Source organism: Propithecus coquereli, unplaced genomic scaffold (genome assembly GCF_000956105.1).
Source record: "Propithecus coquereli isolate 6110/MARCELLA unplaced genomic scaffold, Pcoq_1.0 Scaffold95, whole genome shotgun sequence".
Classification (NCBI taxonomy): Eukaryota; Metazoa; Chordata; class Mammalia; order Primates; family Indriidae; genus Propithecus; species Propithecus coquereli.
In genome coordinates, this window is record NW_012155840.1 from 6,254,659 (window position 1) to 6,268,387 (window position 13,729).

Sequence of the window (13,729 nt, forward strand, 5' to 3'; positions counted from 1 at the left end):
GTATTTCAGCAATTAAATTTTGAAGAATTATGTAAAATGATATGACACAAAACTAGGATCTCTTATAAAAGTTCAGAGCAACCAGAGTTTCATTGCAATTAAGACCAAGTAGCCAAAAAATAGATTAACACTCTCTAAAGCCACAGGAATAAAAACATAAGCACACATGAAGTTTAACGTGACACAAATTGCATATTCAACCAAAAGGAGTATTCTTTGGTTAGTTATTCAACATTTTCCCCTGAGAGGACAGGGCCTCTCAGGGGAGGTTCATTCTCCCCTTGGTTCATTCTCCTCTTCCAAAGGTATAATATCTGGAATTTCATCAGTCTCAGATGTCAAGTCTATGATGGTGAAATCAAACACCTGTAAAAGAAGAATCTTAGATATTAAAACAAGCACTAATAAAGTGAGTTGTTGGGTCTGTGTGAGTTCACGGAGACTTTAATTACTGCATGTAGGTGAATTTTTCTTTGTCCATAGCTATGCTTTTTAAAAAGATGTCTGTAGTCTTATTCCTACAATTCACGCTTATTATAAAAGCACCAAGAAAACCTCTTTGGTTTAAAGGCAACTAAGCAATGATGGAAGCTATTAAATGAAGGCTTTTTTGAAAATACAAGATATAAAATATTTCTGGTTATTCTACTATCTATTAATCTATTACTCTCTTAAAAACAGTAATACTCCACTTTTCTATAAGTCTGGCTTCCTATAATATTTGGGAAATATCTAGGAACTGAGGAAACAAAAGGTCTTTTAATAGTTGGAATAGCTATCACAAAACCCTAGCTCTTCTCTGCATAGGAAAGGCTTTAGGGACAAGAATCTCTATTAAATCTTATTTGACATACAATTTTGACAAGCTAAATAATGTTTCTTAGCCAACATATTAAAAGGAGAAAATTAGTAAGGTATAATATATTGCCAAAGGCTAGAATCTTGATAGCAGTGGGTAGAAAGTAGCTGATTACCTAACATAGGCAAAACAGCTAACAACAACAACAAAAAAAAATCTCTCAAAAAACCGAAGGTAAGAAGGGAATTGGGGAGTTATTGTTTAATGCGTATAGAATTCATGCTTGAGGTGATGATAATGTTCTGGAAATGAATAATGGTGATGGTTGTACAACATTGTGAATATACTTAATGCCACAGAATTATACACTTAAAAATGGCCTGTAGTCCTAGCTACACAGGAGGCTGAAGTGGAAGGATCCATTAAAGCTAGGAGTTCAAGGCGGTAGTGCACTATGATCACACCTATGAATAACTACTGCAGTCCAACCTGGGCAACACAGTGAGACCCTGTCTCTAGAAAAAAAAAAATTGTGAAAAGAACAAAAGCAAAACAGACAAGAAGAGAGAATCTTGCTTTGTTCACAAGCCCTTTACCTGGCTGTTTGTGGCCCTTATTGCACTTTTCCCTAAGACCCCAGGTGATCAGAGGACTATGTAGTCTGTGGTACAGTATCCACAATTTGCTCCTGAGACTATCAGGTTGGGGAGATCAAATTGCATTTTAGCTCTTCATGAATGTTTACTTTGCAAAGATTATACACAACCTGACATCCATAAAAGCCAGTAGTGCTTATACAAATTGATCAGGTCATCAGCCAAGAAAGCCAATCATTGTAATTTTAGACTTTTCAGGTTAAAAGATATACCTTGCTTAGTTCTATTTCTATTAAATGTATACTTTAACATCCAATAATCTCTACTTGTTTGTTTTCAATATCTACTAATTTGTATTATCTATTATCTTATTAAATTTGATTATCTATTTAATATCACTCTATTCATTTGTAAAATAGAACAGAAAGCTTCAACACAGAGTTTAGACAGAGGAATTTTCTGCACCCCAAACAAGGAAGCCAGCTACAGCTTTCTCCTATCAGAGGGTTAGAGTGCTGGAATGGAAAAATTATGTACCTTGACATCAGTAAGACATTGGGCTAAGTATCTACCCTGCCACTTACCCATTTTCAACCTCAGTTTCCTCATCTCTCAAGTGAGAAAAATACCTAACTGATTGGGTTACAAATGAGGAATAAAGGTTGTATGAGCCTAGATCATAAAAGATGCTCAATAAACAGTAGCTTTTATTTTTTTTAGTTTCGTAAATACCACTCCACATACACAAAAGCCCCAAAGTCATCTATAAGCCAGGTAACTGTTGGGCTAGAGTTCACTGCAGAATGTTGGAGGTCCTACATTCAGGGTTTTAATCCACATGACAACCACAAAAAAAGTACTTCCGACCAAAAGAAGTACTTCTGTCTTTGAGATAATTTAGGAGAACCATATAAATAATTCACCTTCCATATATCCAGAATTATTCAGTGTCCAATTTCCATTAGACTGCTATCACCAATGCCTGGCTATTCACCAAAGCCTACTGAGGGCTATGACAGAAATAGGGGAGGGTGGGGCAGCTAAGAGACAGCCATAGGCTATCACGTTTCCATGGTGAGTTTAATTTAAATTTGGTGGTCTTGCCTGACCATCTCATGGAATTTTTTTTAAATGTGGCAAAGGAAAATCATATTGAAAATTTATAGAACAAATCACTTTCCATTGATATGAACAAGTATAGATACGGACCATTGAAGCAGGAGTATGAGTCTCTTGCTGAGAATGCCCATCAGGGATCTGATGCTTACTGCGAAACTAATGTGGTAACCATAGACCCTCCCTGCAAGGACAGGAAGCCAGCAATACATTCTTTTCAAGAAAACCAAGCGACCATGCTAGGATCCCAGGGTCACAGCGTAAAGCTTGCAGGTTGTTCACCATGCAACCATAAGGAGCATCTTTCGTATCACAGACTTCAAAGATTCACATATATATCATGACAAATTTCTAGAAGGTGGCACTAAACATGCTGAGGATAAGGTGCCTTTTTCTAATTTGCATAAAGCTGGGCCAGCAGTGGCCCAGGCCCTGTATAGGTGGGACTACTACAGGAATAGAAACACCTTCTGTGGGGATTTATTATAACTTACTTGCTGGTAAAGGTTAGTGTTCACGCAGTGCTGGTAAATACAACACAGGATCAGGAAAATTTATTTTGAAATAGAGTATAGCTATTGAAGAACTAATGAGAAGAAAAACTAAAATTTTAGTTTTTTGTATAGAAGTATGATATAGGGCTGTAAAAGAATCATGCAAGAGGCAATGATTATATAACACTAAATACATAAGACTAACCTTGTTGAGGATTTGACTGTTTTGGGTTAAGAGACAGGGTCTCTCTGTCACCCAGGCTAGAGTGCAGTGGTGCCATCATAGCTCACTGAAGCTTCAAACTCCTGGGCTCAAGTGATCCAACCGCCTCCCAGCCTTCCTGGTAGCTAGGGCTACAGGTGCATGCCACCACGCCTAGCTAAGAGGGTTTGATTTTAACAGAAACTTTTCACCATCCATAATAGGCTGCTTATGCAGCTTGATTGTGTGATGGTAAGTTAGAGGGCCCGAGGTGTCTCTTGGTTCTGCTTTTCTTTCTTTTCTTTCTTTCTTTTTTTATTTTATTTTTTGAGACAGAGTCTCACTCTGTTGCCCAGGCTAGAGTGCCGTGGCATCAGCCTAGCTCACAGCAACCTCAAACTCCTGGGCTCAAGCGATCCTCCTGCCTCAGCCTCCCGAGTAGCTGGGACTACAGGCATGCACCACCATGCCCGGCTAATTTTTTCTATATTTTTAGTCATCCAGCTAATTTCTTTCTATTTTTAGTAGAGACGGGGGTCTTGCTCTTGCTCAGGCTGGTCTTGAACTCAAATGATCCATCCGCCTTGGCCTCCCAGAGCACTAGGATTATAGGCGTGAGCCACCGCGCCTGGCCCTTCCTTCCTTCCTTTCCTTCCTTTCCTTTCTTTCCTTCTTTCCTTTCTCCTTTCTTCCTTCCTTCCTTCCTCTCTCTCTCTTTCTTTTTTTAAGACTGAGTTTCATTCTGTGCCCCAGACTGGAATGTAGTGGCACAATCATAGCTCATTGCAACCTTGAACTCCTGGGTTCAAGCAATCCTCCAGCCTCAGCCTCCCAAGTAGCTGGGACTACAGGTATGCACCACCACACCCAGCTAATTTTTTAAAAATTCTTTGTAGAAACAACAGTCTTGCTATGTTGCCCAGGCTGGTCTCAAACTCCTGGCCTCAAGAGATCCTGCTGCCTCCCACCTCAGCTTCTTGAAGTGCTGGGGTTACAAATGTTGAAGTGTCATATTTGTCATAAAGATAGGGAATTTAAAAATTAGCAGCCTGGAGCCATTAAGGGAAGGACAAACAGCATTCTACACCAGGATATTATTTGAATATTCATTGACAATCTTCCCCTGAGAGTATAAAAGTCTCTTGAGGACAGTTTCTAGTCTTTACATCTCATGCCTTATACTATTAGGAATTCAGATACTGAATTATTTTAATACAGCTACATATACATAACAATGTTGCTACCTACATATCCACATTGTATCTTCCCAATGAATATACCAAGTAGATTTTCCATGTTAGCCTAAAATGTGGGTATTATGACATGGCTCTAATATCTTTCATATGGCCCTTTCAAATAGCACTTTCATGAAACCAGTACCAAGCTAAAAAAACCTAGGTGTACTCTATATCAAGACTAGGCTTCCCTGTGAGATTCGAAGCCTTTCATTACATTATTTCCCATTTCTCTCTAATCTGCAGGCACAGTTTAAGCAAGTTAAACATGAGAGAAGAATCCCAGGCAACTCTTTGTGCCTCCCCACCCTGCCAAATATTTTCCATTCACACTGCCTTCCTATCATTTCACTTAGTCCTCTTACTGACCATGACAATCTTAACAACTGAAGATGCACTGTGTTAATCAGCAGTCTCACCTGGCAAACTCAACAGGACATAGGATGCCTGCCTCTCACCACCAAATGAGGGTGTAATTTTCCAATTCAGCCTTTTCCTTCAGACACTTTGCCCTTGCCTTTCAGCTCAGCCCCAGCTGGATGGTGAATTAGAAGGCCTTAACCCTCACCAGTCCTGAAAATATGACCTGGGCCTATCCCAGTGAAGATCCAATTGACACCTTTTTTTTTTTCCCAGTTATAAAGAAGTTCAGTGGGGTGAGGGGAGTGGCATCAGACTCTCAAAAGGTTAGCAAGAAAGATACCATAAAACATCTGTCTTTGGCTTAAGCTGACCTCAAGCCCTGAAGAGGGACTTCTTATTCTACTCTTCTCTGAATAGTCTGATGCCATTACCTTTCTGGTTTCTCCATGTGTCAGATGAAATAGACTGTTACAGGTTAGCCTGGGAGCTCAGATACTCAACAATGGAATTATTCAGCACCTTTTCCTCACCAAGTGGCTACTATGCAATATGAGAGGATATCCTATGTTATAGGATGCCTGTTGGGAGGGTGGACACCTATAGCATGGAGGGGTTGCACTTTGAGATACAGCAGTGAATACCTTGGCTTATGGGGCAGGAACATCTAACTCTTGTTAGATGCATCATGCATTCAGGCTCACAGCTGGGTCATCCCTGGGGCTGGATCGGGACTGAGGTCAGGTTGGCTTGGTACCAAGTTCTCGAAAGCAGAGGGAAGGTCAGGCTGGCAAGAGGCCATCGATCCCTCAAAATCTGCTCTCCCAGGCATCACTTAGACTGAATTTCTTAAAGATTTGTCACAAATATCTGTCCTGCTCCTTCTTCCCCCTTCCTTCATGAGCTAAGTGATACTCCAAAAGGGGTATCTCAGGTAAATTATAGTTTTTCCCTTTTCACTTCATTAGTTTTATCTTTTTTTTTTTTTTTTAAGAGATGGGGTCTTACTACGTTGCTCAGGCTGGAGTGCTGTGGCTATTCCCAGGTGTGATCACAGTGCACTGCAACCTTGAGCAATCCTCCCACCTCAGCCCACTACCACCCCTGGCTTTATTAGTTCTTTAATACCTCTAATGCCTTAGCAAAGTGGATGTATTTTCCTAACCATGACCTGGTATTATGTACTCATACCTGAACTGCCAAATTAAAGATACTTCATGTCACTGTCCCAAAGATGTTGCCCCATGCCTCTAGGCAAATCAGAAAACACACATCATCCTGAACACTCACTTCCATCTGTTGAAGCAACATTAATCTTAGTTTGCAGATGAGAAAACTAAGGCTCAGAGATTAATGGCCAGCACACCACATTCCTTTGATTTTTTTTGCTTAGAACTATAAAGTCCATATTATTATTATATGCAAAGGACAAAAAAATTCTTCAACACTCAGGCACACCATGCCAGACTTCATATAGCAAAACATTTACAAACCTGTCACGGTTAGATACTGTGTTAGGCTTAGTCAAGTTTTTTCCCCTCAAAATAATTGTCTTCCTTGAGGAAAAAAAGGTCTGTAAAACCAAAATATTCTGCCAGTTTATGCAACAGTGGAGCTGCAAGGTGAGAGAAACCACAATTTCTCAGACACTTTGACAACTGAATGAAATGCATGTAGGCACAAACTTGAGACACAAAGACAGACAGACAAAACTATGGCCAGTGTACACAGCTAATGGCAAAAAGCAAGAACTGGTGTTCTACTAGAAAATAAGAATGGTCTGCATTATTTTCTGTCCTTGCCCAGATCTTTAAGACCTTTTTTTTTTTTTCTTTTTGAGACAGGGTTGCCCAGGCTGGAATACAAGGGCACAATCATACCTCACTGAGGCCTCGAACCCCTGTCCTCCAGCAATCGTCCCACCTCAGCCTCTCAACATGCTGGAATTACAGGCATCAGCCACTGTGCCCAGCCTTATCTCCTTTTCATAAGCAATTTAGCACTATAAACCTTATCATGGGGAAACACAAAGGTGTATGTTCAGGATAAGAAACTTGTGTATAGCTATAGTATATGAATTTCCCAATCAATTGGAATAAACCACAAAATACCAGCTTTGTGGGGTTTTGTTGAGACAGAGTCTTGTTGTCACCAGGCTAGAGTGCCATAGTGTCATCATAGCTCAATGTAACTTCAAACTCCGGGGCTCAAGTGATCCTCCTGCTTTAGCCTCCCAAGTAGCTGGGACTACAGGTGCGCACTACCATGCCTGGCTAGTTGTTCTATTTTTTGTAGAGACAGGAGTCTTGCTCTTGCTTAGGCTGGTCTTGAACTCCTGGCCTCAAGCAATCCTCCCCCCTGGGCCTCCTGAAGTGTTAGGATTACAGACACAAGCCACTGAGCCCAGACCAGCCTTGCAGTTTTGAGATAAAGAGAGGCAGAGTATGTCTGATTCAGACTCGGAAAAAAATTTTTTTAAGAGGCAGAGGCTCTAGAAAATGCCAGTCACTGGAGACAAGCAGGCAAGTAAATAGATAGGCTGTATCCTGGAAGCCCATAAAGCACATAAGTCCATCCTTCCCAGAAACCAGAAGCTCCTTATCTGCAAAATAAAGAACAGCTTCAAGTATCTCAGTGATTTCCTGCCCTCCAACTTAACTCACTTGTTTACCGATTCCTGGAGTTACACTGAAAAAAAAAATTATAACTTGACAAAAACTTTAGATTCGTTCACACCAAAGAAGCATGTAAAGTTATATGCTGCTTCCTTGTTTTTGTGGGAAGAAAAGGATGAACCAGGACAGAAAAAGGAGACCAATTTAAGTTAGACTTTGGTTTTGCTGAAGGGCAGCCCTGCTTACCTTTTAGCAGAGCCAGGCAGAAGCATGCAGCAGTATTTCACAAGATCTAAGAGTCCCTTTTTTGAAATAGTTTGACACATTGCAGCTTTGTGATAAGGAGATTTATGATAGTTCCTTCAAGTGACCAGCGCTGAAGAGACTAGAAGTCTGAATACCACAGGCAGAAGGTGAGAAGAATCCTTTTCTGCAGGGGGCTCAAAGTCTTTTTACTTTTAATTATTCTCACGACATCTTCTATGGTTACCTCACCAACAACAGAGGTTAGTGGCTTTCTTTCAATGTGACAACACAATAAGTTAAGCCCAGCGGAGACTTGACACTGAACAATATCACTTTAGAGCTCACACTTGAACTGGCCCCTTGGCAAGAAACGCCTACTGCCGTTATGTGAGTCTGACGCAGTCACTCCCTTGCTTCTTTCAGCTTTGATTTCTCTTCTGCAAGGCAGGCAGACGTGATTAGGGCCTTTTACTGGTTAAAAAACCCACTCTCAGGGGTCCAGTAAGTTGGCAAATAAAGGGAGCAACTGTCACCTAGTAAAATTCTAATACGCACATTAGCTTTTAATTTGTTTTAAACCAGCTATCAAGCATCCCAATTTGGAACATTAGTCTTCCAATGTTCTCATCCTGCCAAATTCCCCAACAGGCCAATTGGAGTTCATGTGGGTATATTAATAACTCTGTTATGCATGTCAAGCAGCTCTATGAAAGCAACACACAAAGCACATGGAACAAACAGCATAAAACTGATCTATTTCTGCAACGAATTTTATTGAATTCAAAGGTGATATTCCTTTATGAGAAATAAGAAACTGAAATCAAGTTGTACAACCAAGCATCATGAGATAAACCAGTGATAAGGTGTGCTCAGATCATACCAGAGCAGACACCAGTTTATACCACAGCCCACGTGAAGGTGTTTTTATTCAATACAAACAGCAACAGTGGCAACACAATGGCCACAAAATGAGCCCATAAGTGCACTTAAATTTTTGGTGAGTTCTGGCCAGGCTCTCACAAGGCTGTCAATTCTTTTCTTGCTAGCCAGGTAAACAGAACCCATCTGCTAATGCCAGAAACTTCAAAGCTCTTAATTCAGCTGGAAATAACTACAACTGAGGACCTTTTTCCTAGCTAGCTACTTCCTGATTTAGAGTTGTCTGGTAAGTTAATTTCAATATAACAAAAGATGCCATCTGACTGGCTGCATCATGCTGGTGACAGGGGCGGGTTTAATGGGTTATGTGCTCAGAGGCTGGGCTTCCTGTCTGGTCTTCCATCTCTGTACCTTGGTCCTGAGCATTCTGAGTCAGCTGAGGATAAAAGGGACCTACCAGCCAGTTGAGGGGTGTGTTGTTAACAAAATAATCCATCACATCATCTAAGGATTCCTTCATTTTCTGCAGCTTCCCCTTGCTAGAAGTGAGGAGGCTGTCAGATACTTCCTTAAAGGAGGCTGCATTGCAGAACACTGAGTAGATGTCGCCTGCCATCACCCCCAAGTGGTTGGCTTGATCTTGGACGTTCTGTGGTAACCCTTGGATGCTGGACAGGAGGGTGTGGCATGTGGTCTGGAGTTGCTGAGTCAGGTTGCGGGCAATAGCAAGAGTCCGTGACTCGATGTGCTAAAAATAAAACAAACTTAAGAATTAGCAGTGGATCCAACAGTGCTATGTATAAATTAGCTCAATCACAGTAAGCTGGTTATGTGTCTACCACGTGTTGATTCTTTGACTTCTTAAAATCCTCATAACAATGCTGAGTGCAACAGTATGACTCACATTTCATAGATAGGAACATAAGCTTAGAGTTTAATTAAAAAGCTCCAGTTAATAGCTGGAAAATAGCCAAGTGGGGATTAGAACTAGCACCTGAGTCTCAAAGTTCATCATTTTAAACTGAAGAAGCATAACAAGTAGAGGAGACCAGACAGAATGAAAATATACTCCATGATAGTAGTATAATTTAGATAGTCCCTCTTCAAATAAGATGGTATGAGTAAACGATTAATACTGATTTCAAAGGTAAATGCGTATTAGCTTTTGGTACACAAAGGACCACAGTTTAGGACGGCAAGATGCTATTTTTTTTCTGTCTGGAACATTAGTCCTCTTCTTGCCCTTTCGCCTAGTTTATTCACCATTAGTTTCCAGCTTACTGCTTGCTCATCTCCTCCAAGAAGCCATGTGACTCAACCAGCCCCACTCCAAGGCTGCCTAGGTAGCCTTCCTATATATTCTCATAGCACCATATTTATGCTGTCAAAAACACTCAGACGGGATAGCTGCCTGTATCCCCTGTCAGTCTGTGCCCATTCTGGGGGCAAAGCCCATGTTTCCCATTTGGTCATATGTCGTTCAGGGCATATGCACACCTGTGGCTTATTATATAAAGTTGTTCCCTCCCCAGTTTTGCTTTTCTGCCACATAACAAGCCACCAGTGTACAGTTATTGTTTGAGCTTTTGATAAAGAAGAGTATTTTAAGAGGGATTATGGAAATATTGAAATGAAAAATCGGAGAACTTCTTCACAAGCTGTAGTAAAGGACTGTCCCAGTCATCTCACCTCCGCACAGTGGGATTCGTCGGTGTCATCATGGCCAAGGCTTCTCTTCCACTCCATCCATGAGAGATGGAGCTTGTCCTGAGCATCCTGAATCTTCTGGTTGGTACTATGCACATTCTTTCTGGCAAATTCAATCTAGAGCACATTGAAATAAGACGAAGGAACAAACCGTCAGACATTCCTGTTAGCCTGTTTTCAGGTCTATGATGTAAATCAGGTAACATAAAAACTAAGAATTTCTGTAAGAGTTTAATGAGAGCTATTCCTGCTGTCACTGTTATTTATTATCAATATGTGTAAGTTAACCAAGTAGGAGTAGCTCTTTACTGCCTCTATTTAACTATTAAACCACTGACTCCAAATTTATCTCCAGTTTAGAACAGGTTAAGACAACTAACATTTAATCTGTGTGTGTGAAGGGTAAGTTAGAATTATGAAACAGAAAGGCATTTAACCTTCCTCTTCCCTGTTGTCGGCCACCTATTTCCCCTTCCAAGAAGTGGTTTTCTTATGGCAGTACAGTTCTGTACATACTGTTCTGTAACTTGGCAATCTTTAATGGCTACACAGTAGTCTATTGTGATGTATCAACTTAATTAGTCTTCTATTAGTTGAGGTGCATTACTATAGTCTCTGGCAACTCTAAACAAATATACACGCCTGTAGGATAAAAAGCAAATCTGCTCAAGGTATAGGTGTGTTTGTATCTTTCCTAGAGCAGTCCCTTGAATTCTTCAGAAGGGCACAGTGTGGCTCTTTCTCTAGACTGCTGCCAACAGCAACACTTTCCCAGATGACAAGAGAGGTATTTATATTTGACCCCTCAGAGCAAGATTAGCATTGCTTCATATATTTCTGCTATTTATCTATTTCCTTTTTCTGTGAGTTGTCTGTATACTCTTTTGTACATCTTTCTATTGGGCTGTTCATAAAATAAGATTAAAATTTTGGGATTTCATGATTATATTAACTACCATATCTGGAGATAGATGAATTCACTTCAGGTACCTTATAATGAAGTTTAACTCACCAGGTGAACAGTAGAATGGAGCTGAGAGACGGTTTCCTGGCCTTTTTGCTTAGCTTCTTTAACCCTGCTGAGAGCCTGCTGGTAGGCACGTGAGCGAAGCTTGGTAGACAGGGTTCCCAGTCTAACATAGTAACTTGGTTTCTGAACCACATCAAATCCTTCAACTTTTTTGGCTTCTTTTTCTGAAGTTAGAAAGAAGGGACAGGAAAAAAAGAACAACTTAAGGATCACAGTTATAGGTGATATGGCCCGGACTCTAACCTGGGTCTTGACTTTGTGGATTCTACCCAACCATGTAGCACTTAGGTACTCATTTTCTGCTCATGTCTGCTGCCATGCTTGACCACCCTGAACATATTACAGTCTCTGATACACATTCCATGTATCTACACAGGTTTCTTTCCATTAGAGTGAGCTTCCTGAGCAACACAGTACCAGGCACATAGTGGGCATTAATGTGTCTACACTGATGATGATTCTTTTTAATGATGACTCTGTAAAGCCACCCATTCAAGATAATCCATTTACAGAAAATATCTGTCAAGGCTACTTTGTCCTAAAGTTTCAAAACTTACTATGTACAATTCAATGTGAAACTTAAGATTGCTTTAAGAAGGAAAACCTCTACAGCTAGAAAAATAACTGGCTGTCTGGGGGAGGAAACGGGGATCGACTGCAAACAGACACAAGGGATCTTTTGGGGTGGCAGCAATGTTCTAAAACTGCATTATAGTGATGGTTGCACAATTCTGTAAATTTAGACTGAAGGCAATTATATCTCAGTGAAGCTGTTTAAAAAGATTAGTTTAAGATAAAAACATTATTTCAAGACAAAATTCTAATCACCTAGTTCTTCTGCAGTGAGAGGGAGGTACTGGTCTACCAACAGCTCTGATTTCGTGAGTGCGTTTTCTACTCCACTGCTCACAAGCTGCATCACCCGACTTCCCAAGACTGTGTTGATGCTGCCGTTGACAACAGACTTAGTCTTCTCCACACTGCCAGTCACCGCACCTTTGGTCCTGTCCATGACTCCTGTGATCGTACTGGCCACAGAATCCTTGGCCCCCGTCACAGTAGTTGTCACAGCATCTTTTGCCCCCGTCACAACGCCTTTGGCATTGGCAACAACCTGCAAGTGGAAAAGCAGATCATTTGGCTGGTGAGAAAACAAACACAAATACGTGTTTGAGGTCTGAACTAAGGCAGCATGGTTGAAGAGTTAAAGGAAGAATCTACACCTTTCACTCTCTAGCTTTAGGTCTTGGGCAAGTTACTAAGGTGTGATGAGCCTGAATTTCCCTATCAGGTATCTCTGCCCTACCTGCCACTCCTCAAGGATTGTTGGAGGAGCAAATGAGGTAAATGGACATGAAATCCGTCAATTTGTCAAGCTGGTAAGTTTCTGTTTTTAACTAGATGAACCTTTAGTGACATATAGGGAGTACTCGAGAGAAGAATGGCCTTTTCCATGTTGGCATGCTTATACTGAGAGCAGCTCATGACTGCCCATGAGCACAGACACAGGTACCATGCACACTCAGCCCTTTTCACACAGCCCTAGAAGGCCGATACATTGGGAGACATATCAGTTCTCTATCCTACTGGATGTGCTCTCAGATATTTGTTACTCATATAAAGCTCTCCAAACCACCAGCCTGCCCAAGCTCCACTCAAAATACCCAAAGGTAGCCTATGGGAATAGCTAGCTCATTTTCCCATTTTGCTCAAGTGTGAAGGAGAAGACGCAAATTAGAACAAAAGATTCTTTCCTTTTGTGCCTATGCAACAACAAAATTATATCTTTGTATGCTTGACTGAATTCAGTTCCCCTCAAAAACTATACAAGTATTTTTACAACAGAAGACTGATACTAGGGAAGTAAACCAAGTATTAATGAGTCTGGGTTGCTGCAAGGGAAACACAGAAGCTGACTGGGAGGTAATGGTCCAGGTTCCCAATCCAACTGAACTAACTCACAGTTCTACTTTCTACATTGGAGCAGGGGGTAAGGGAAGGGGAGAGGACATGAAAGATCTCCTCCAGGCGTTTCTCAGGTATAGAACATAAAGTTTTCAAAACCATTTCATAAACTGGTGACTTGTCCAAGATCACACGTGAAAGGCGGACTGAAAACCTAGATCCTGACTAGTCCAGTGCCATTTTTATTATGAGAAGAGAAAATGGCTCTGAGCCTTCATGTGCCCCATCAGGTGCCACACAAAGAGGGTGATGAAAGCCGGCATTTGAGACAGGGATAACAACACTACACCCCTTCCACTTGAAAACTTAATTACGAAAATCAAGTTTTCAAGTGGAATTAAGTAGATATTCCACAATTCTAACTATATGACTAAACGGGAAAAAACAAAACTTTCAGTTTATTTCTCTAGTGTCCTTTCCAGTACTATTTCATGAAGGGCTAATTCCATTAAGAACAGCTAATAGTTAATGTTAAACTCTTTTAA

The 13,729-nt window shown here is 40.8% G+C and overlaps 1 protein-coding gene across 3 annotated transcripts in view; it reads right to left on the minus strand.

Annotated features, from left to right (window-relative positions):
* PLIN2 (perilipin 2) overlaps positions 1–13,729 on the minus strand; it is a 19,830-nt gene continuing 6,101 nt past the window's right edge. For 2 of the 3 annotated variants that reach the window (XM_012665035.1, XM_012665036.1), the window contains exons 5-8: positions 12,108–12,393; positions 11,262–11,443; positions 10,232–10,366; positions 8,410–9,290 (exon numbers count right to left, since the gene is read on the minus strand). In XM_012665035.1, the coding sequence (XP_012520489.1) occupies positions 8,898–9,290; positions 10,232–10,366; positions 11,262–11,443; positions 12,108–12,393 (996 nt within the window). In that variant the 3' untranslated portion in view covers positions 8,410–8,897. Of the gene's footprint in view, positions 367–8,409; positions 9,291–10,231; positions 10,367–11,261; positions 11,444–12,107; positions 12,394–13,729 lie in introns of those variants that run through there. The other variant, XM_012665037.1, reaches the window with a different exon arrangement.